This window comes from Rutidosis leptorrhynchoides, chromosome 6 (assembly GCF_046630445.1).
Source record: "Rutidosis leptorrhynchoides isolate AG116_Rl617_1_P2 chromosome 6, CSIRO_AGI_Rlap_v1, whole genome shotgun sequence".
NCBI classification, from domain to species: Eukaryota; Viridiplantae; Streptophyta; class Magnoliopsida; order Asterales; family Asteraceae; genus Rutidosis; species Rutidosis leptorrhynchoides.
The window spans coordinates 5,785,203-5,809,404 of NC_092338.1; the positions used below are offsets into that span (position 1 = coordinate 5,785,203).

The 24,202-nt window shown below is 32.7% G+C and overlaps 2 protein-coding genes across 7 annotated transcripts; one reads left to right on the forward strand and one right to left on the reverse strand.

Moving 5' to 3' along the window:
* The first annotated feature begins 4,483 nt into the window (after window positions 1-4,483).
* LOC139852651 (coatomer subunit gamma-2) lies at window positions 4,484-11,608 on the forward strand. Its single transcript, XM_071841964.1, has 18 exons — window positions 4,484-4,633; window positions 4,799-4,893; window positions 4,989-5,039; window positions 5,657-5,770; window positions 5,861-6,061; window positions 6,149-6,250; window positions 6,398-6,505; window positions 6,615-6,848; window positions 7,264-7,514; window positions 7,611-7,782; window positions 8,309-8,464; window positions 8,547-8,597; window positions 9,038-9,178; window positions 9,277-9,474; window positions 9,933-10,064; window positions 10,171-10,344; window positions 10,441-10,680; window positions 11,183-11,608. The coding sequence occupies exons 1-18, from the start codon at window positions 4,591-4,593 to the stop codon at window positions 11,372-11,374; spliced, it is 2,655 nt and encodes an 884-aa protein (XP_071698065.1). The 5' UTR covers window positions 4,484-4,590; the 3' UTR covers window positions 11,375-11,608.
* Window positions 11,609-11,754: 146 nt separating this feature from the next.
* LOC139852652 (guanine nucleotide-binding protein subunit beta-2) lies at window positions 11,755-18,142 on the reverse strand. Of its 6 annotated transcripts, none has more exons than XM_071841965.1 (6): window positions 17,882-18,142; window positions 17,668-17,762; window positions 13,395-13,819; window positions 12,527-12,899; window positions 12,307-12,420; window positions 11,755-11,959 (listed from the first exon to the last, which is right to left on the reverse strand). In XM_071841965.1, the coding sequence occupies exons 1-6, from the start codon at window positions 17,985-17,987 to the stop codon at window positions 11,924-11,926; spliced, it is 1,149 nt and encodes a 382-aa protein (XP_071698066.1). In that variant the 5' UTR covers window positions 17,988-18,142; the 3' UTR covers window positions 11,755-11,923. The 6 variants fall into 6 exon arrangements, with proteins under 6 accessions (XP_071698066.1, XP_071698067.1, XP_071698071.1 ...); XM_071841966.1 differs by having other exon boundaries at window positions 13,395-13,826; XM_071841970.1 differs by lacking the exons at window positions 17,668-17,762; window positions 17,882-18,142 and adding exons at window positions 14,979-15,074; window positions 16,052-16,521 and having other exon boundaries at window positions 11,756-11,959.
* Window positions 18,143-24,202: the final 6,060 nt, after the last annotated feature.

Below are 24,202 nucleotides of genomic sequence, written 5' to 3' on the forward strand. Positions count from 1 at the left end.
AAATAGCGCATGGAAGATTTATGGTTGCGAGGTCGTTCATTCAGAACTATCAGAAACTTCTTCCCATTTGGTTCTCTCTGCCAATTGTTTGTGTGCACATGGTCCGACAGACATTCTGGCAGTGTATTTTATTTTTAGTTGGGGTTTTGAGGTACCCGTTACCTCAGTGGGTTTTATACAATAAGGGTGGTTACGGATCGAATGGTCCTGTTCTTTTTTAATAACTAAGGACATTTTATTATTGTGGTTGTTTTTATTATCTATTGCAAGTTGGAATTTCTCCTTAGTGATCTCTTTTATTTCATTAGCGAAATCCTCCTCCTTACTGATCTCGTCTGATGACGAACTGTCTGAGTCATGTGTAGGAGAATATGACGACGAACTGCAAGAATATGTACCGGTGGTCATGAACCGAAATCTGCCAGGCGTAATCGGCACAACCCGCCCGTCGGCGGTATATCTGGACCAATGTCCATATTTGTTTAAAAATGGACGATCCTCTTTTACTCCAGGGATCATGGGTCCATGCCAACGATACTGTGGCTCCGGAAAACTAAAGCTGGGTGGAGCTGGAACCTCCTCTGGGTTTACCGGGAGTTGAGATTCCCCTGCTAACACAATTTCTTCTTTAATAGGTATTTGAACGCCCTTTTCAGTTGTGGATAGAATAGATTCAGTGTCCGATTCCGAGTCGTACAAAATGATAGGATTAGAAGAAGTCATCTATCACATAATTGAAACAACAATTACGTTAGCATATAAATATATTACATATAATGTTTTTGACCAAATGATAAGCAAAAATCAGTAAAAACAAATATGGTCATAGTCCAGACTCACTAATGCATCCTAACAATTACCAGTTAAACACACTAATGTAATTTCTGGTTCCCTATGACCTCAAGCTCGGATACCAACTGTAACGACCCGTCAAAATCGCTATTGACGCGGCACGTTAATCATTGATTCCACAGTGAGGTTTTGACCTCTATATGATACGTTTTGATAAAATATTGCATTCATTAAAATAAGTGACTTTCTAAACATAGAAAGTTATAAACATGTGGGCGAGTGCTTAGGTATAAGCAAAACCCCGAAATACATAAGTCTTTAATTTACAGGTTGACATCACAGTCCAATTATTTATTACACAACGCAGTTTTATTTTGAATGCAATAAACTTTGTACAAAGCATGAGAGACTCCATGCAGGCAACAAGCACATCACAGCGGAAGCATTCTAAGGACCTGAGAATAAAACATGCTAAAAAAATCAACACGAATGTTGGTGAGTTATAGGTTTAATTGCTCGAGTCATAAACATATATAAAGATAGACCACAAGGTTTCATCAAAAGTTTATCAATAGATTCTACGTAACAGAGCACCCTGGTAACTAAACTTAACGCTATAGTGATAATTACCCCATTCGTTTTAATACACGCAAACCAACGTGTCTTAAACTCAAATAACATACGTCCGTTAAAAGGCTAGCGCTCTAGCTCGGACGGGGATGTCAAGCCCTATGGATCCATATACAATTATTCGCGCCCACCAGTCCATATCCTATGTACTGGCAGCTACTAGTTACCAAAGCTAAGGGATTTTCGGTTTAACTCAGTGTAGAATTTTGTATGTACTTGTGTCTTATTGCGTTTAAAATAAATTGCATGTATTCTCAGCCCAAAAATATTTAAAGTATTTAAAAAGGGATCTATAACTCACAGTTCAATATTGCGATTCAATATTGTAGGCAAATTGCGTAGACGTAATGATGGTAGACGACTGTATGGTTGGTCTTGGATTCAAGAACAATACCCCGAACAATACCCAATATTTCCTTATTTTAAAACGGTTTGAAACCCGAATTAAAAATACCCTCGAATATACTTTATTATTATTAAACTTAAAATTAAAATTATAATTATAATTATAATTATAAAATTTACGTACATAAATTTTTATGATATATTTCGTCGAGCAAAACTGACCTTTTATAGTACTTTTCGATTTACTGTAGCTCATGCGATCGCATGAGTTTTCAGTGTTTTTGCCATGCGATCGCATGGCCGCCTTTTCTGTTTCTGTTTGCTAGTTCGTCGACATCAAATAGTGTTACTGTAGCAAATAGTGGTACTGTAGCAAATAGTGTTTTACTGTAGCAAATAGTGTTACTGTAGCAAATAGTGTTTTACTGTAGCAAATCACTGTAGCAAACTCGTTTTCACTGTAGCACTGTAGCAAAATACGGTTTTACTGTAGCAAATAGTGTTTTACTGTAGCAAATTAATTTTTACTGTAGGAAAGTCGTTTTTACTTGTACATATATATATACATACATATAATTGTTCATGAATCGTCGAGAGTAGTCAAAGGTAATTGTATATATGTAACAGTTCTAAAATTTTGAGACTCAATCTAACAGACTTTGTTTAACGTGTTAAAATAATAAATCGTATAGAGAATTGGTTTAAATAAGTCAAAAATTTTCGGGTCATCACAATTCACAAGGCTCTAAAATAATCAATCGATTAATGAGCTCGATTAGATTAACTAGTTAATATATATGGTGATGAATTACGATGAAGATGATTGGATTTCAATCGGAGTTATGCGAACTTATATATGAGATATGATTCTGGCAAATTAAGTTTACATTGTGCGTGATATGTTCAAGTGAGTGACCTAAGGGGTTTATTTATAGACGGAAAGTTTTATTGCATGAGTGGTTGGCGTGACACAAGTACCACTTGTGTGTGTAACAAACTTTTCTTAATATTTGGGCTAACGTGGCACAGAGGCTCCGCTCGTGTGCGACTGCCTAGATGGGACACGTGTGCAGGTTATCGGATAACGTGCATAATGATCTAAAATTACTTTATTAACATTTTAAATAAAAAAACATTATAGTTGTTTAATAAGTGTTATTGGTAAGCAATCGAATGGATTACTGGGCTAGGGTTAATGGAGTTTTTAAATCGGGCTGAGGTTTGAAGATTTGGCAAGCAATCGAATTGATTACCGGGTACATTATTTGAAAAAACCGCAATCAAAAAGTGTTCAATAACAAATGGTGGTGCGGATCGACGGCTTTAAACGAGATACAAATTAAGAGCTTTGAGTGAATTTCTTGTTGTTTGTGGAAGATAAAACTAGAGTGGCTACAATGGCTTTCGACTCCTCATCTGTACATCTAATAGTACATAACTCGTTATATCCAAAGCTGTATAATTGTTAGAGTATATTGATGGGCTTTAGGCATTACTTTGGCCCACTTGTAAGTCTCTTTGAAGTTTTATTCTAATAAAATTTGTTGTTTTTAAAAAAAAAAAAATATATGTTATTGGTAAAATTTAAAGAAAATATTAAATAAATCTATGTGTTTAATTGTTAATGGAGTATTTAAACTTTAAATAGTTCAGCACTGAATTTTGAAATATCTCATTCAAAGGTTCAGAAACAAATGCCCTAAAATCTTAATCGTTAAACCATACTATTAAGAGGTAGTTAAACGCACCCTTACATAATATATATATATATTTTTAATATAACCGACTATACAATTATACTTATATATTATAGAAAATTTAGATACTTATTTCAAATATTAAAAATAAACATGATTAAACGTTAAGGTAAACAAACATACCCTTACATTTAGGCTCTGTTCCAGAGTTATTTAAGGAAGAAAATGAAATGAGATGAAAGGGAATGAAGGGGAGGGGAGTTGAATACTTCCAATTTAGAAGGAAGCATATGAAGGAAAATTGCATTGATTCATCACTTCACTTCCTTTCCTTTCTCTTCAAACCAAAACTCGGAAACACCAAATATTTAAATTTTCTTCACTTAATTTCCTTTCCATTAAAATCAAACTAGGGAACAAAGCGTTAGTTATTAGGGTTATAGTCATTAATAGGTCATATACTTTCAGTTTTGTCTCAATGTAGGCTATATACTCCAAAAAATACTAATTTAGGTTATATACTCTTAAAAGTTGTATCGATGTACAAAAATTTAACAAGTTACCTGCTGAACCGGTAAAATCAATTATTTAACATTTTTTTTGCATTTTATATGGCTACAAATAGGTCATATACTTTCAATTTTGTTCCGATGTATGCTATATACATTCAGTTTTGTTCGAATGTAGGCTATATACTTTCAGTTTTGTTCCGATGTATCACCAACGTCATTCTCCACGTAGGATGCCATGTCATCGTTTAGTTGTTTATCCGGTTAATAAGTTTTGTTCGTTCATATTAGTACAATTTATAAAAGTATATAGCCTACATCGGTGTTTTTTGGGTATATAGCAACTAAAATGAAAGTATATGACTTATATGCTTATTATATATTATATATACGGGGTTATATGGCGAAGTTAACTAAAATACTAGCGTAATACAGTACTCCGTAATAACTACGGTATAAAGTTTGAAAGCTCAAACCCGTAAATAAAATAAGATCAAATCTGCACCTCATTCTTCAATTGGTGAATAAAATAAAATACCTTTAATCTGGCTCACACACTCACATAGATCTATTATACTTTCGCGTAATCCACCTTTTAGGTTAAATAAATCTTATCAATGGCGCAGTTCGTTAAAAAAGATGACGATCGCGACGAAGACGGTACGTTTTTTCTATACACTATCACAATTCTCACTATAAGTGTACTCGTTTTCATCACTATGCAATTTAATCATTCTTTTATATATCTATAGATCTGTGTATCGCAATGAATTTCATAGTAATTTATGTTTTGATGAATAAATTGGTTGTTCTTATACACATCAGAGTACTCTCCGTTTCATGGAATTGAGAAAGGAGCCGTGCTTCAAGAAGCTAGGGTTTTTAATGATCCTCAGTTAGATTCAAGAAGGTGTTCTCAGGTGCTTATTAATTTTATTAGTTATATTTGATCTGTGTTATTATAATTGTTTATTTTTATTTATTTAAAAATTGCGATTTATGTTTCTGTTTCTAGGTTATTACTAAGCTGCTTTATCTTCTAAATCAAGGGGAAACCTTCACAAAGGTTAGATTTTGTAACTGATTGGATTTCGTTGCTACTAAGCATATGGCTAGGCTTATATATTGTGCACTTGTTATGTTAGACAAAATATTTGCCTTTGATACATGCTGATTATGTTGCCACACACAATGCATACTTTTCGATATGTAGAGGTGTCAGTTTTTGTTAATTGTAAAATGAGTGTATCTAAACACTATATTAGTTTCATTCTAGTCGTGTAATGTTGCTATCTATGAACCGCATTTATATCATTTCTACTACAAACTTTGTACATTTCGACTAAATTTCTCTCTGAGTGACTGAAATTTAGTACATAGAGAGGAAGGAGATAATGTGTTGCAAATTCTCGTTGTGCTCTCTTGCCCAGTGAGGTTCTAATTTGTAACCAATCGCAAATTAGTATGTTCCTTCTTCAACCCACAGTTACTTTGCTTTGCCTTGCTTCTCATATGTTTTTAGCTTGTCCATGTTATTAGCTGTTCTTTTGTGATATCCATAAATACAAACGAGAAGTATATATAGCTGATCATGCTAAGGATGTTCGTATTTTGCATCAATTGTCTGTAGATTGATCTATGATTTGAAATTTCGAACTCAGATGTTTTTTTTTTTATTGATAGGTTGAAGCAACAGAAGTGTTCTTTTCAGTCACAAAGCTTTTCCAGTCTAAGGATATCGGTCTAAGAAGAATGGTTTATTTGATAATAAAGGAGCTTTCTCCCTCTTCAGATGAGGTTATATAGAGTAATTTTATTTCTTTCTACTCCTGGAATCTTAATTATGGTTTTTTTGACTAACATGTCACATTTTACTGTCCACGAAAGGTTATTATTGTCACCAGCTCCCTCATGAAGGATATGAATAGCAAGACAGATGTGTATCGAGCAAATGCTATTCGTGTTCTGTGCCGCATAACAGATGGAACACTTCTAACTCAAATAGAGAGATACTTGAAACAAGCTATTGTTGACAAAAATCCCGTAGTTGCCAGTGCAGCCCTTGTCAGTGGTATCCACTTGCTCCAGGTACAGCCATGCGATTAGGAATTTGCGATATTCGGTTTATAGGTGTAATCGTGTTTATAACACGGTTTGTTTATTTTTGCATCTTAGACAAACCCAGAGATTGTTAAACGATGGAGCAATGAGGTACAAGAAGCTATGCAGTCAAGGGCCGCACTTGTACAGTTTCATGCTCTTGCTCTGCTTCACCAGGTTTGATAAACATAAGTTTGATGCTTGCCATATAGACATGTCATCCCTCTGCAATTTTTTATAACAAATCCTCGATAATATATCAACAGTCTTTTACAAGTGTATATGAATAATGAGCTGATAATTGTTATAATGATGTATTTGCAGATACGACAAAATGACAGATTAGCTGTGAGCAAATTAGTTACCAGTTTGACAAGGAATTCAGTTCGTTCACCTTTGGCTCAATGTTTGTTGATTCGTTATACCAGTCAGGTATATAATTTATTTCTATGAAGTCAGTTACTTTGACCTCTATTCCTTGTGACAGTAGGGTTGGCTATGTTCTAATTTGCGGCCATATTTATGATACTATCCACCTTAGGTTATTAGAGAGTCAAGCGCGAACAACCAAAGTGGGGAGCGCCCGTTTTATGACTTTCTGGAAGGTTGCCTTCGCCACAAAGCAGAAATGGTTATATTTGAAGCAGCCAGAGCCATAACAGAGTTGAATGGCGTTACTAGTCGAGAACTGACTCCTGCAATTACTGTCCTACAGCTTTTCTTAAGTTCATCTAAACCAGTGCTTCGGTTTGCTGCTGTGCGCACACTAAACAAGGTGACTATCCTTACATTTTCAAAAAAATTATTTGCTTGTTAGTTTCCATGGTATCATTTTTTATCAACCTTCTAAAGTTTTTCCTTGTGATGAATATTTTATTTAGTATATTTGTTTTCTTTATCTCCATTTTTTATCCTGTAATATCTAACATTGATTGTTCTTTATAGCTATATGTAATACATATGCACAACTTTGTGACATGTGTGTTGTTATTCCGGTCCCTGATCCCAAATCAGTAAACATTGCATGTTGAGTAACACTTTTGAAATAGGATTAAACCAAATTACAGGAATGAGTATTATTTTTATTGGTTTTTGCTGTACATCACTCCAAATAGGACAAAACATGTGTTTTAAGTCTAAACCGCAGTAAAATTCAATAATTTGATCCTTTTGATCTCCGTATCGTGCAGGTGGCGATGACCCATCCAATGGCTGTAACTAACTGTAATATAGATATGGAGAGCTTAATTTCAGACCAAAATAGAAGCATTGCTACCCTTGCCATTACCACACTACTGAAAACAGGCAATGAATCCGGGGTTGATCGTTTAATGAAACAAATTACAAACTTTATGTCAGATATTGCTGATGAATTCAAGATTGTTGTGGTTGATGCCATTAGATCCTTGTGCTTGAAATTTCCACTCAAGTACAGAACACTGTGAGTGTAAATTGTTTTTTGTTTTCTTTGAACAGGATGGAAGTTGGTATGACTGCCTCTTATGTAACTTTGTCGTCTATTTTTTGTTTTATCAAGGATGAATTTCTTAAGCACTATACTTAGGGAAGAAGGTGGATTCGAGTACAAAAAATCAATTGTTGATTCAATTGTGATCCTCATAAGGGATATCCCTGATGCAAAAGAAAGTGGGCTTCTTCACTTATGTGAATTTATTGAGGACTGTGAATTTACGTATCTTTCAACACAGGTTAGCATGTTACCCCTTCCCAGAAGTGACAAAATTATAGAACTTTCTACAAATTTTTTTTTAAGTTTTTACTCATCTTTTTTTTTTTAATAGAATATATGAGTAAATGATATTACTTAGTTGAAAATCATTTCCATAAGGTATACACTCGAGGCTACTTTTGACCTGCTTGACCTTACCTCTAAGGGTTTTTTTTATCTGTTAGAGAGTGAATCCACCAACAGCTCAACCGGGCATTGGCCTATGGTATCTGGGTGGCCTATCGACCAAGAGGTTGTGGGTTGAAGTTTCGATTGAATGTTTTAAAAAAGCATATAACGGTTGTTTTTATTCTCATTGCTGTTCAAAAATAAGCTTGAAAAAAGAAGTTAATTTGAGCCAGCCATTCATTATTAATTGGGATGTAACTTCCACTTCAACAATTCATGTGTTTGTCAATATCTTGTTGATTTTCTCTAGAATTATAACATTGCTTGTCCTTACTTTAGCTATATTGTTCTAACTTCTTTCTTATACGTATCATCAGATTCTCCATTTTCTCGGTGTTGAGGGACCAAAGACCTCTGATCCTAGCAAATACATAAGGTATATATATAACCGTGTTATCCTTGAAAATGCAACTGTTCGGGCCAGTGCAGTAAGCACATTGGCGAAGTTTGGTGCTATGGTCGATTCTTTGAAGGTAACTTAAATTTTAATATCGTCTATCAGCTCTTCTACAAGGAGAATTATTTGCTACTAATGTGCTATATATTGTTTTGCAGCCCCGTATATTTGTTCTTTTGAGGCGCTGCCTGTATGATAATGACGATGAGGTCAGTTGCCTTTGTAACAGTAGTTTTTCTTTGAATTAAACCTAGTAAACATGTTTTGATTATTAACATCAATATTTTAGAAATATAGGTAGCCTGGTTTGATTTATGGAATCCTTAATTACTGTGGATCCTTAAAAATGAACTGTTTTTGTAACACTTTTTTTTTTTTTCCAAAAAAATTTAGCTTGACTTTTTGATATAATCTTGTTTGGGGTTTGATGAGCCTTTTCTTACGTTTCATGTTTTTGTAAAAAAAATTTTTTTTTGTAATTTCTGTTAAATACCATATAAAGTCAATACGAAACTATATGCTGTATTTACGTTTGATATCCATTGCCCTTTCCATTTCATTCTTTCATCATTCCGTTCCATTCCATCGAACCAAACAAATGATAGTTACTAGAATTATTATGCCAAGTCTTTTCACAAACTCTTTGCAGGTTCGTGATAGGGCTACCTTATATTTAAATACTCTTGGAGGAGATGGTTCAGTTGTTGAAACTAATAAAGATGTAAAAGACTTTCTCTTTGGATCCCTCGATATCCCATTGGTCAACCTTGAGACTAGTTTGAAGAACTATGTAAGTTGCTTTGCTGCACAGATTTTCTGATTCTCGTATGACTTTTTCTGCCACAAGTTTCTTTGTTTACTATATATATATTTTTTTCATTGCTGCAGGAACCTACAGATGAACCCTTTGATATTAGTTCCGTATCCAGGGAAGTCAAGTCTCAGCCACTTGCAGAGAAAAAAACTGCTGGTAAAAAGTCCACTACTCTTGGTGCACCACCAGCTGGTCCCACTTCCACAGTTGATACATATGAGAAGCTACTATCATCTATTCCAGAGTTTTCTACCTTTGGACAGCTTTTCAAGGTTCTTTCAGATGTTTATTCTTTAAAATAGAAAGATGTGGAGGTGGCCATTTCTACCCATGTTAACAATGGGTTGATATGGACTGTGTTAGATCTTAAATTGATCAAATAAAATTTTAGCTGAGAGAGGAAGTGGTCGAACAAGTCAAATGGATTTTAAGTCATCAAAGTCGTTTGCTATTTCATACAACCTCTTCTTTAATTTTTTTTAAAAGACTTGATCCCCTAACACAATAATATTGCCTTTCTTTTCTTAATTAATAATTTATCAATGCATTTATTGATTATTTCTTAGTATTTTTTTTTTGTTAATGAACATGAAAGTGGTTGTGGGTCAACCCATTTCAACTCTGTTTGACGCGTTTCATGACCACTCATATTACAGTCTTCTGTATATGGTTACCTGGCTTTCATTCGTATTGGCTAATATTCTTTTATATGGTTCAATTATGTTTACAGTCTTCTGCTCCAGTGGAGCTCACTGAAGCTGAAACAGAATATGCAGTCAATGTTGTGAAGCACATATTTGATAAGCATGTTGTGTTCCAGTACAACTGTACCAATACGATTCCCGAGCAGTTGCTGGAAAATGTAAGCTGTCAATTATAAAATTAAAATGCTATTTTACAAGTAAATTACTATAATTCCTAAATCCATGTATAAATCTCTCAATTTAATTCCGGTGACCTGTTTTTAGGTGGTGGTTGTTGTGGATGCTTCAGAAGCAGAAGAGTTTGCTGAAGTGGCAACCAAGCCATTGAAAGCCCTTCCATATGATACACCTGCTCAAACATTTGTGGCATTCGAAAAACCAGAAGGGGTCCCAGCTGTTGGCAGATTTTCTAACGTGTTGAAGTTCCTTGTTAAAGAGGTAATAATAACTTCTCATCTGCTGTGTTTTCTTTACTTGTATGATGTATGTATGTATTAAAAAATAACAGTTTTTTTCATGAAATTATCATTGCAGGTTGATCCCTCCACCGGTGAGGCTGAGGAAGATGGTGTAGAAGATGAATACCAACTGGAGGACTTAGAGATAGTTGCAGCTGATTACATGCTTAAAGTCGGCGTGTCCAACTTCAGAAACGCATGGGAAAGCTTGGGCCCAGATTTTGAGCGAGTTGATGAGTATGGGCTTGGTCCAAGGGAAAGTTTGAGTGAAGCTGTTAATGCTGTCATCAACCTTCTAGGAATGCAACCTTGTGAGGTATGTATTATTATCGATTTGAGGTGGCAAATCATGCAGGTTGGATTAGGGTCAAGACAGTTAAAATTTGTTTTTTGCTCCGATCTGTTTGAGTTGACACGAAATACTTTCGTCAGAAGTTCTCCATTATATATACTATTTATATTTGTGTTAACTATGATTACAAATTTTCATAGATTCATCAATAATCCAATATTTCAATGAAGCGGTTTAAGTGGTTATATGCTTCCTTCTACTTTGAGCAAATCGAAACCCGTATGATTTGTTTTCCCATTATAAGAAAGTGCATTGAAGTTGCTTAGCATACTTGATTTATTTGTCATGTTTACTGCTATTTAGTAAATACTTATAGGTAGTAATACCTATTTCTTTGAACAGCAATTTATGGCAACTTAAAACTCTGCTCCCCATTAGTGTGTAGGTGAGCAAAGTATAATCGGATTGAGCAATATTGGTTCTTGTTGTTGCTAAAAAATGAATTTATTGTTATCATTTTTTGCAGGGCACAGAGGTAGTTGCAGCAAACGCAAGATCACACTCATGCTTGTTATCAGGAGTATACATGGGTAACGTGAAGGTACTGGTTCGTATGTCATTTGGAGTTGATAGCTCCAAAGAAGTGGCAATGAAACTGGCTGTTAGATCCGAGGATGAATCCGTGAGCGATGCAATTCATGAAGTAGTAGCCAACTAATTAGTCCATTTTCATTTTTATTTACCATCATACAGATCCAAAGAAGTTGCTTGTTGAAGTCATTTAATGGCAGTGTTTTTTGTGTAGTAGACATTTTGGAGCGTGGTTTCGTTAAAGGACTAGTAGTTCCAGAATGTCCTTGAATCAACTTATATTCGGTCTTACAATAACAAGCGTGTTACTTGCCTCAAGTTGATTTGTTATTATTAATATTAATGTTGAGCGTTGCATATATGTCAAATTTATTTATTGGGTAGATTATGAATCTGGCTGTTTACCAGCACTGGTATTCATTTTCATTCATTATTAAAATTGTAATGAAAAGGCACTTATTTTATCATGCTCAAGATATCCCAGAGGTCATTGGTTAGAAACTTGTACTCAGGTTACTTTCCCATAGATTGCCTGGAGTGTATCGAAACACATCGTGAAAGTTTTCAGAATCATTAGCATAATCAGAGGAATATATTTACAACTACACAAACAGTCGATGCTTGCTGCACAAACATAGGTCACCACAACAGCCACCAGGGTTGTTACATTTTGTCTTCAAATCACTCTTCTATGCCCTCCAAAAGCCCAAATCTGTAAAGATAATAATGGGTTACACGAAAAGACAAATATAGCAAGCTAGAATGAATGATTTATGTTGGTTCTTGGTAAAAATAGAAATCAGTTTTAGAGATAGGGATTTATAAATCCTAATAGCATGTATCAAAAATGTACAGGTGACAAATAGAATCTATTTATATTATATGATGATAACCTCCGGGTTGTCCTTGTTCAACAGAACGAATGAGCTGAACAGAAATATAGGTAAACCCATTAACAAACCCACCCGTTCAGCCACCTCAATAAGCAATACAATACCATACAAACTTTCATGATATATTACTGCATTAGAAAAAACTGATGGCATAATTTGAACCAACCTTGAGATTTGTATCCCAACTTCCGGTGCACAAGGCACTGCCATCAGCAGACAAACCCAAACAGCTGACACGGGCCTCATGCGAGTTCTGAAGAGAACCCAAGTTCAAAACCACCTATTATATTATGTAAAACCACAACCATTATAACTCATCTTTCCACCTTTAATAAAGGTTTAAAACTTAACAAGCATATAAATCTGGCTTAAAATTATACAGTCACCTTAGCCAATAAAGTATCCCATACAAAGCAATCACCATTGGAATAACCAGCAAAGAGAAGCCGTCCTGATATAGAAAACGCAATACAAGTCACAAGTGGGGCATCCGTAACACCCTGCTTCTGCTGCTGATGTGGCGGGGGGTAAACTTGTAACTGGTGACCCGTCCTTATGTCATACAATCTGCAAGTTCCATCATCTGATCCGGTTCCAAATCTATTTCCATCTGGGAAGAATTTTACAGAATTAACATCCCCCTCGTGACCATGAAATGTCCTTACTGCTCTACTTGCAACACGAGTGTCCCAAAGGCGTGCAGTTGCATCACAAGACCCGGATACAAACATTCTCGAGTTTGACCCATTAATAGAAACACTGAAATATATATAATAAATGCATTTCAGTACTACTCTAAGTTTGGAAAAGTAGACTTGAGGTAATTAGAAAAGCATATATGTAATGTACACAAGCATACTATTACTGAAACATTTATTTTTTACTCACAGTTTACAGGATAATTATGTATAGAAAATATAAAACTTTGGTCCAAAAAGTGTTTCGGGCCAAACCCAACTCCTTGGCCAGTCAGCCCATTTTGCCACTAGTGTCTATGGCCAGTCGATCCAAAGTGTGTTCAAATGTATAAACACCTTCTAACATGCATTTACTAAATAACGTTCTATTATAATTGTGTTTATATAGCTATTACCATACATAGCACACTAAATATCTATTATTACTATACAAAAAAAATGGATAAAAAGTGTTTTTAACTGGAACCTATATTGAGTTGTTACCCAACCCGCCCACTATCCAACCTCTACCGATTCCTAATGAGACTCAAATAAAAGTTTGGGTTAAACCAAACACCTCAAAACATCAGCAGTGTGTCCTGATTGAAACTCTCCTCCAAAAACAGAAGCTCTGAGTCCTGTAGTGATATCCCATAAGACACAGGTCTGATCACCAGAGCTGGTTATTAAATGATTATCTTCATCAGGAACATACTGACAAGACGACACGTAGCCCTTGTGTCCAGTCAGCACTCTTGATACTGGTATATTACCATCTTTATCAGTTGGCGAACTGAGATTGAAGATGGAGCATACACTATCAAGACCTCCACATGCAACCGATTGTCCACTCGGAGAAAATGCACATGTCATCACCCATGCACATGGTAGTTTTATTGCATGTGTTTTTTGACTTGTTAGACCATTCCAAACTATCAATCTTCCATCTTGAGATGCACTAACTATCCGATTCTTTTCAAGAGTCCAATCCATTGAATAAACCTGAGTTCTTAGAATGGTTTAAAGATGCATTACATGTCAAGGTAGAAATAAAAACTTATTAGAAACATATAGGTTACATGAAGAGAATTAAAAACTTAATATATTGGTTATAACATGTAGATGGAAGCTATCGTAAAAGGTCTAACTTGTCAAGAAAATGAAAATCAGAACCCTAAAGTGAAGTTATAAGTTGGCTTCATAACAATAACCAAATGCGAAGTGCATATGTTAATTTACTACAGCTTGAAAACTGAGCAAAACATTTATTTCAACCATCTTCATTTTCAAAGGATACTTTTAGATGAATTCATAACTACTTGTATGATTTTCAATCATTGATTGGAATGATGTCTATCTCTTCAAATCAACAATTGATAATTCATTTGAATTTGAACCCATTGATTTGTAACAAACTCAACTACCTCTATTTATAAAACAAAACAAATTCAGTTATCTTTATTTTCTCCTATATAGAAAAAGAAACTAATTTTTTTATTATTATCATATTAAATATTAATATTAAATATAAAATTAAATATTGATATTGATATAAATTATAATTAATGAATTATTAATTCCAAGAAGTCACGGTTATATACTGGTATTCGATAAATGATTATAGAATATGAACGATTAAGTCAAATTAGGGCACAACTTATCACAAACCAGAATATATTTTAATCTATTGCAATATTTTTGAATATTTATTATATTTAACATTACTAAATCATACTCCGTATTTCATTCGTTAACACTATTTATAATTAATCTAGCTATTTAGAATATATTAAAATACTTGATAATGAAATAATAATTAAAAATAAATTTTGACATAATGTAACAGATTCGTTATAACATTTTTTATCTAGCTATTTAATGGTTATTAAACATGAAATATATAGTACAGTAATAGATTAAATTTAAAAAATGCACTACGTACTATTATGTAGCTTCTTGACGTTTGACTTGACATGTGTGAAAAAGTTTTGGTGGTAGAAGCGAACAAGTTTGAGTTCACACTAACTAGAGTTCTCCATCAATTAAACATCAAAACATAAAATAAACTAAAGACAGGTTTCATCATTAAATTGCATCAAACCAAAATAAGAAACAAAAACTTGAAATGAAAATTAAAAGAAAAAACATGAAATTAAAATACCCGGCTATCATTTACCAAAATCAAACCTAGCTATGCTTCATGATCATCATCCTTGCATTCAATCTTTCTACCCTCATCAGTGGTACCAATACAGTCCTGCCATCGCCTTTAACATCATCCACCCTCTCATCAAAATAGTTGACCTCTACTTCATAACCTTTGTGAATACAATATTATGTATATATTACAGTTCATTTTTAGAATATTATTTAATGTTTCGGTTAGAATAATTTCTTATTAATGCAAAAGAACCAAAGTAGGTGCAACAAGCAGTTAAGCATTAAGCCATTCTTGGTAACTACGTTTCGTATGACGGAGCAAGAAGACAATTTAAAGTATATTGGACCTTATGAGATTTTTCTGAGTCCACCTAATCTTTCCTTTCAGAAGATAATGGGGTTACACAGTTTTTTGTTCCCTTAGATGGGTTTGAAAAAAAAGAATATGTAGCTAAAGAATTATGGGCGTTTACGATTTTTGGCTACTTAAATGGTGAAGGTCAAGTAGTGATTGAGCTCTTCTATGCAGTTGCAGATAGAAAATTCAACTCCAAAGATTATCGAACTTATTGGGGTGTGGAGAAGAAAGTTTTAATAGTACATATCCACTATTATTATGCTCAAGTGAAGGTTGATGTAAAAGGAGAGACTAGTGGTAATGCTGATGAGCGAGAAAAGGTAAAATATGAAGATATTAATCATGAATCGTAGTTAAGTTTAGTTTTGTCATTATAGCAGGATATTTCAATTTCATGTATTTTTTTCTTCTTTTTATTTCATTTCAAGTTATTGTTTTTTATTTGGTTTGATGAAATGATGAAAGCTGACTTCAGCTTATTTTATGTTTTAATGATTTATTGATGAAGTATTCTAGTAAGTGTAGACAAATTGCGGTTGAAGCGAACAATTTACAGTCTATGGTAACTAAAGAACTCCATCAATCAATCATCAAAACATAAAATAAACTAACAACTAGGTTTCGTCATTGGATTGTATCAAACCAAAATACAAAAACTTGAAATGAAAAAAAAAAAAAAAAAAAAAAAAAAAAAAAAAAACATGAAAAATTTTTACCCAACTATCATCGCCAGACTCAAACCTTGCTACGCATCATTATCAACATTTTGCATTCTACCATTCCTCAATCATCAGCGTTACCACCACCCTCTCCTACGCATCATTATCATCCACCTTCGCTTGTGCAAAATAATAGAAGATCTCCACTATTAAAACCTTCATCTCGTTGTCCCAATAAGTTCGATAATCTTCGAAGGTGAGTTTTATATCCACAACCGGATAGATGAGCTCCACCACTACTTAAACTTCACCATTGAAGTAGCCGAGAACCTTCATCGAACGCAAATAGTTCTTTAGTAGCAAAAGTTCTTATCAAACGCAGCCAAGGAACAAAAAACAGTGTTACCCCATTCTCTTATGATATAGACATTTTAGATGGATTCAGAAAATTCCTACAAGGTCTCTCGAACCCCTCACCGCTCCAAAATACTTTAGATCGTCCTGTTCTTTCGTCATTCGAAAACCTAGTTCCGAAGAATGGCTTAACTGCTTCTTGTAATCACTCGGTTCTTCTGTTTTAAGACGAAATTAAATTAAAAAAAAAAAAAAAACATTAACTAACATTTTAAAAACGAACTGTAATACATACATAATAATGTATCCACAAAGGTTTTAGAGTGGAGACTATTATGATGCACATGTGAAGGTAGATGATGTTAGAGAAGAGGGTAGTGTCGTATTGGTACCACTGATGAAGGGAGGAATGTAAAATGCAAAAATGTTGATCATGAAGCGTAGCTAAGTATGAGTTTGGTGATGATAGTTGGGTATTTAAACTTCATATTTTTTCTTTATTTTTATTTTCATTTCAAGTTTTTATTTTGGTTTGATGCAATGCAATGATGAAACTTGATTTAGTTTATTTTATGTTTCAGAATCTATTAATGAAGTACTCTAACTAGTGTAGACAATAAATTGTCCGCTTCTACCGCAAAAACTTCTCACACACGTCAAAACAAACATAAGCAAGCTAGAGATTAGTACATAGTGTGTTATTAACATTTATTCTACTACTGTAATATTTATTTCAAAATTAATTATTTTAAAAAAAAAAATTGAAAGCTAGAAGAAAAAGAAGTGTTATATCAAATAAAATTATGTCAAAACTTATTTTAAATTATTTATTTCATAATTTAAGTATTTTAATATATTTAAATAGCTAAATGAATTATGAATAGTGTTAACCGATGAGAGTGTTACCCGCTAATTTTTAATATATATATTTATTATACCTACATATTAATTTATCATAAGGTTTGAACTCATTATGCATATTTAATAAAATATATAATAATTCTCAAACAAGCATACACTATTACTAAGACATTAACTTTAACCATATTCATTTTCATCTAAATCTTCACAACGGAACAAGAAATTTACTTTACCTATTTTCTATTTTTTTCGGATTTATGTTGCTTATTTAACTAATTTCATTTTCATCTATAGCATATTCCAGGTAGTGTGTTTTCTTAACTAATTGCATATATCATCAACTTATTAATCAATTTAAACATCTTCGAAGTAACTAATTAGTTTAAACCACATTAATGATGAATGTACTTATTCAAACATGTTATATTCAAGAAATATACATATATTCAAAATGTCACCTTCCCAGTGTGTCCTTGTAATGTCCGACAACAAACCAGATCAGTCGGACCGAAAGCAACCGGAGTCTTCCCTTGCGATTTCGCATATCCGGCAACTACAAATCAATTAGAAAAATCAATCAATGATAAAAAAATAAATAAATAAAAAAATAAGAGGCCTAAGTACATTGAGAAAACAAAACCAAAATATGAGAATTGATTATTATATTTATACCATCAGTATCAAGAAGTTGAAGTCTTTTTTGCTTCAATCGTTCTCTGAGCGAATTCACGGTTTCTGTAGCAGCGATGTGTCGCTCTTTAAGCTCCGTTACAGACATTATTTCGAGCAACTTATGAGATTTTGTTCGAATTAATATCAGTTATGTGTTGGCGAGTTGAGAATCAAGGTAATTTGGAGGATGTGATCAGATTTGGGATGAATATCTGGGATTGAATAAATTAGGGTTTTTGAAATGGTGGGTTTATGTTTATGTTTATGGGGGAAAATGGGAATCAATTTGGGGGTAGACGTTGTAATTAAAGTGGGCCTACTGGATGTCTGATGTGGCGCACATGATCTGATGGAAAATAGTAGGTGGTGATGTGATGTGACACTGTGTATTGCGGGTCCACTATAATCTTTTTTGAAATACGATACGTACTCCGTATAATTTATAATTTAGATTTAGATTATTATTATTATTATTATTATTATTATTATTATTATTATTATTATATTATTATTAATAATTACTCCCTCTGTCCCATATTTATTGTCACCAGACAAAAAACACACAGTTTTAAAAAATTCCACTAACTTTATTTCTCCACCAATGAAATATCTTCTCTCTCCAGATCTACCAATGAAATATCTTCTTTCCTTTCTATTTATGGAAGTGGACAATTAATTTGGGACATTCCAAAATGGAATAGTGGACAATAATATAGAGACGGAGGGAGTATTATTATAATAAACTTAAAATTATTAAAACTTACAAAAAATTAGTGGGAAGCCTAGAGACAATCTGGGCCGCCACACCTCTAGCAAATATCTTGCGCCATCGAACTCTTCTGAACCCGCTTTAGCAAAGAAACAGCATCCTTTGTTGTTGTTATTATTATTATTATTATTATTATTATTATTATTATTATTATTATTATTATTAATTATTATTATTATTATTATTATTATTATTATTTATAATTTATAATTTAGATTATTATTATTATTAGACAAAATTTCATTCTTCGTCCCCGAACTTTACATCAAATTTGACTCTTCGTCCTTTTTCTTTTTTTGTGCATCCCTCGTCCATAATGTATCACAATTCTACATCCCTCGTCCTTTTTAGGGACGAGGGATGTAGAATTGACAGGAAGAAAAAGGACGAGGAGTCAAGAAAAATGACGAGTGATGTAGAATTAGAAAAAGGACGAGGAGTCAAGAAAAATGACGAGTGATATAGAATTGTGATACATTAGGGACGAGAGATGCAAAAAAAAAAGGACGAGGAGTCAAATTTGATGTAAAGTTCAGGGACGAGGAATGAAATTTTGTCTTATTATTATTACGATTATGATTATTACTTTCCCCGTCCCACATTAATTATCCTCATAACAAAAACATAGTTTAAGAAATGTTATTATCACACTATAATTTTCTGGACAGTTTTTTGACTTTACATTTATACCTAACAATTAAGATCCATACACTAAAAATTGAGTTCATTAAGGGTACATTTGATAAAACTGAATGATTTAGCGCTGAATGGTTCAGAATCTGAATGATTCAAAGCTTCTGAATAAAGTTTGTTCTGAATGAAAATAAGCTGTTTGATAATGATTTAGAATAAACGATATAAACTGAATAAAATTACCTTATCAAAGTGTAAAATGAATAAAATATTCAATATATTTGTTAGTTAAGTGTTCAGGATAAGATTTGAGGAGAAATTTACAGAAAATTTAGGCTCTTAATGGTTAAGAGAGTGTTTCATCTCTGAATGGTTCAGCACTGAATTCTGAACCATTCAGCACCATATCTCATTCAGAGGTCAGAAACAAACGCACTGAATGCTGAATGGTTCAGCATTCAGCACTGAACCATTCCATTAAGAGGCAAACAAACGCACCATAAGTCAACCACTTGAACCCATTGGGTCACGAAAAAGCAAAGAGAATGGGCTGAATATCAATATATCTTTAGTCCTTTAATATCTTATCTTAGAAGACCAATCAAGACCTGTTTAAACTCATTTCAAACCCATTATACGAAAAAATTAGAAAAATAAAAAGAATAAAAAAATAAAATCTTCAAAATTAAAAAAAAAATTAGAAAAATTAAAAAACTAGTAATAGCTGCATCTAAAAAAGTACAATAAAAATGAAAATAAAAAAATAATTTTTTTTAAGTTAAACCTTTTTAAAGAAAGAACATTGACTTTAAATCTTTTCATTTATGTCATATAATATTTAATTAAATAATATCAAAGAAAACACATTCTAAAACTTACATATAATTTTTATCAAATATTATATATCACAAATAAAAATATATAAAGTTAAAGTATGAAAACAAAGACTTTGAAATGTCAAACGAAATGGTTATTTTGAAACGGTGTGAGTATTATATTCTAAATTAACTGTTGAGTATTTTTTAAGTATCTTAAATATATATATATATATATATATATATATATATATATATATATATATATATATATATATATATATATATATATATATATATATATGTGTGTGTGTGTGTGTGTGTGTGTGTGTGTATGTGTGTGTGTGTGTGTGTGTGTAGGGAGAAGATCCAGTGATAACTTTTTTAGTGTGAGAACTCTAAGAACTCCAAATACACTCTAAATATGTGACAACCCGGAAATTTTCAACCAAATTTAAACTTTACCTTTATATTATTCCGACACGATAAGCAAAGTTTGTTAAGTTAAATCTCAAGAATTTTAAACTGTGTTCATACATTCATTATAACCTCGACCAAATTCCGACGATTCACGAACCGTTATATATAAATAGATATGTATATATATGTATATATATATTATAACTTGAGAATATTAATAAAGTATTAAACGTATAATACTTTACACGAACGTATTTGTTTCAATATGTTTATCGATGGAATTAGAAGATAATATCAAATGATTGATTTATCAGATACATTGTGATATGATTACGGGTCCATGTTATGAGGTCCACTGTGATTTAAGAAATCTATTCTTTTTGACAACATTCGGAAAATGGTAAAGTGATTTATAAGTAAGAACGTGGAGTGTAAATAACTTAGATGTTGGATATCGACAAGTTAAGTAACTCGACATTTTTCATTAAGATGATTTAATACTTCTATTTAACCTTTGGACTTTATCTCATGCTTTACCAACAGATTGTAATTTAAAAATTTGAAACCTATTATGAATATATATGATTCTACTTTTCTAAAACGTTTTATGATATAACGATTTCCATTATTTTAACCTTTAAACAAAATGATTCTTAAATATATTTAGTTTTGGAAAACAAAATTATCATATTTATTTGATTTAGTTTCAAACGTACAAAAAAGTTTTCAGTTTAAAAAGAACTTTATTATTAAAACGTATATAACTTTTATAAATATCTAGAACCACTTTTGACAACTCATTACTTAACCAGTATGATAAATTTAACATCCCGTTTTTCCCGTACATATGTAAAGGTACAAACTTAATTATTAGTACGCTTATAACTTGTTCATTTATATGATTAAAAGACCTAAGTATTAGTTATTGTGTAAATATATGTATACAAATATGTATGTATATGTATATAGATATGTCTAGAATATATGCGTGTATAGGTATATGCATGAGTCTTTGTTGATGTTAAGTCTTGTGAGACTAAAATATGAAGGTTAGACGTGCATAGGAAGCGTAAACAAAGTTTACAAGTTGAATAAATCGTTGAGCTGTGTAAGTTGTCGAATGGCTCAGTTGAATGCAATTGTCGCGCCGCGGAAGCCTTTGTCGCACCGCGACATTGAACTCAAACCAGAGTCAGGAGGCATGTTAAGAAGGGTCGAGTTTCCCTTTATATGTCGCGCCGCAGAGAAGAGGGTCGCGCCGCGACAAATAACTTGAATCTGAGTCAGGAATGATTTAAGAAAGCTCGTAAAATACGTTAAACACCGCGCTGCGACAATTGGGGCCGCGCCGCGACCCACTGGGTGAATTGGTTCCGGATTTTGTTTTTAAAATAAGTGGTTCAAGGGCAAAATCGTCATTTTACGTCTAGATCTGAGTGGAGCACTAAATCTCCACCACTTATCCATTTTATTCATTTTCATTTCCCTTTTCTTCTCCATTTACTCTCAAAACTTAAAAACCCATTTGATTTCAAGTGAGATTTGAGAGTGGAGATTGGTGAATCAAACCTTGGAGCAATAATTAAAGTCGTTCTCCTTGTTCTTAGCTACAAGAGGATAGTGTTGGTAAGTCCTAACTCCATGTTTTGAGTTTCAATTAGTTTATGCTAGGGTTTGGTTCATTTGGAACTTGTAAGACCCATTTGGGGGTAATATGGGTGGATTTGGGTTAGGTGATAAAAGGAAACCCTAAATAGCCATAATCTAAGGTTTGATCTTATGATTTGGAGTTGTAAGTGTTAAATGGTGTTTTTAGTCACTAATGCACTTGTAATTGAAGGAAGAATTGTAAATGGGTCATGTTTGACTAAAATTGTAAGTTAAGTATTAAAATGGGTCAAAAGAGTAATGTTGACCTAGTTTGGGCGAAATGAGTATGAATTACCCTAAGTTTGCGTTAGTTAAAGTTAATAGACTTTAATTCACTAGCTTTAGTGATTAAAGTTGAGTCTTGGCCATTTATGGGCGGTTTTGATGTAGTTGAGCCATTTAATGCAAATTGGATCATTAAATGCTCAAGAGTGAGTAAGGTGGTTAATTCCACTTGTTGTGTATTAAATGTGTACTTATGTACTAGGTACTTTTCTCGAAGCATACGGAAGCATTAAATCATCACCGAATCGTTAAGGTGAGTGGAATAATTATATGCGTAGGTATATAATGTATCTAATTGTTGTAGCGTGAGATGTGAAGTGTCGAGGTGTTAAGACACCACGTTTCACGTGACGAGTGAAGTGTCGAGGTGTTAAGACGCCACTCGGAGTGAAGCATCGAGGTGTTAAGATGCCACTCTAAGTAATTGACGGGTGAAGCATCGAAGTGTTAAGATGCCACTCGGGGTGAAGTATCGAGGTGTTAAGATGCCACCCGGGGGTTAGTGATACGAGGTGTTAAGTACACTAATGGATGTTGTGAACTCCGATGGTCTTTTGCGGGCACCATTCCCTTGTACGATTGGTTAACCATGGTTATTGTGTTGTAAGCGAAGGCTTATTATTTTGTTCGAGTTATATATATATTTATGCGATTGTTATGCTAGCTTGTGGTATTGGATGTTGGTAGCCTCGTATGGATGATAAGCTAATTATGTTGCTAGCATGTATTTCGGTATGTGTATTCGAGTGTTTACAAGTAGGTATATTATATATGTATGTGTATAATTATTGCATTCACTAAGCTTTAGCTTACCCTCTCGTTGTTTATCCTTTTAGATGCAGGTGCGGATAGGGGAAAAGGGGTTGTTGGGCACTAGGTGTCCTTTGATGATGTTTCGTTGGAGCTTTTGGAAGTTGGCCTAACGTTTTGGATAGTTTAGTCCCAAACCATGCTCGAAGTGTCGTTTGGATTATAAACTATCATTTGTAGTGGGTCGAACTTGTATTAAACTTAATTAATGGCCTTCGTGCCTTGTAAACATTTAAATTGTGGTACGTTTTAAATGGAACTTGTGGAATGGTTTACATATTTAATTGGCGCGTAAATATGTATTAATAAAAAAAAAATTATCGTATGGAATACGGGTTGAGTTGTTTCAATAAAGATAACGATATTTATATTTTATTTTATTAAATATATATAACGATTTAAATTAATATGATATATATTTATACGCGTATTATACGTACATAGTTTTATACTTTTACTATACTTAAACTTTACATTTACTTTATTTTTACTTTACTTTAACTTTAGTAATTCATTTTAATAATTCATACTTTAATAATTCGTACTTTAATAATTCACTTTAGTAATTCATACTTTAATAATTCACTTTAGTAATTCATACTTTAATAATTCACTTAATAATTCATACTTTAATAATTCACGTTAATAATTCAAAAATATATTATAAATAGAATTCAATAGGTTTCATTATTTCATAGAAACTTGAAAAATATTTTCTCTAAACTCTCTCAATCGATTTACATATATATATATATATATATATATATATATATATATATATATATATATATATATATATATATATATATATATATATATATATGTATATATATATATATGTATATATATATATGTATATATATATATGTGTATATATATATATGTATATATATATATGTATATATATATATGTATATATATATATATATATATATATAT

Excerpts from the sequence above, each read along its gene's own strand:
- LOC139852652 (XM_071841965.1), bottom strand. The coding sequence starts at position 17,987 with ATGTCTGTAACGGAGCTTAAAGAGCGACACATCGCTGCTACAGAAACC. Across the intron at positions 17,763-17,881 it reads TCAACTTCTTGATACTGATG|TTGCCGGATATGCGAAATCG; the intron begins GTATAAATATAA and ends ATTGATTTGTAG. Across the intron at positions 11,960-12,306 it reads GTTGGGATACAAATCTCAAG|ATTTGGGCTTTTGGAGGGCA; the intron begins GTTGGTTCAAAT and ends TTATCTTTACAG.
- LOC139852651 (XM_071841964.1), top strand. The coding sequence starts at position 4,591 with ATGGCGCAGTTCGTTAAAAAAGATGACGATCGCGACGAAGACG. Across the intron at positions 4,894-4,988 it reads ATTCAAGAAGGTGTTCTCAG|GTTATTACTAAGCTGCTTTA; the intron begins GTGCTTATTAAT and ends TTCTGTTTCTAG. Across the intron at positions 8,465-8,546 it reads CTATGGTCGATTCTTTGAAG|CCCCGTATATTTGTTCTTTT; the intron begins GTAACTTAAATT and ends ATTGTTTTGCAG.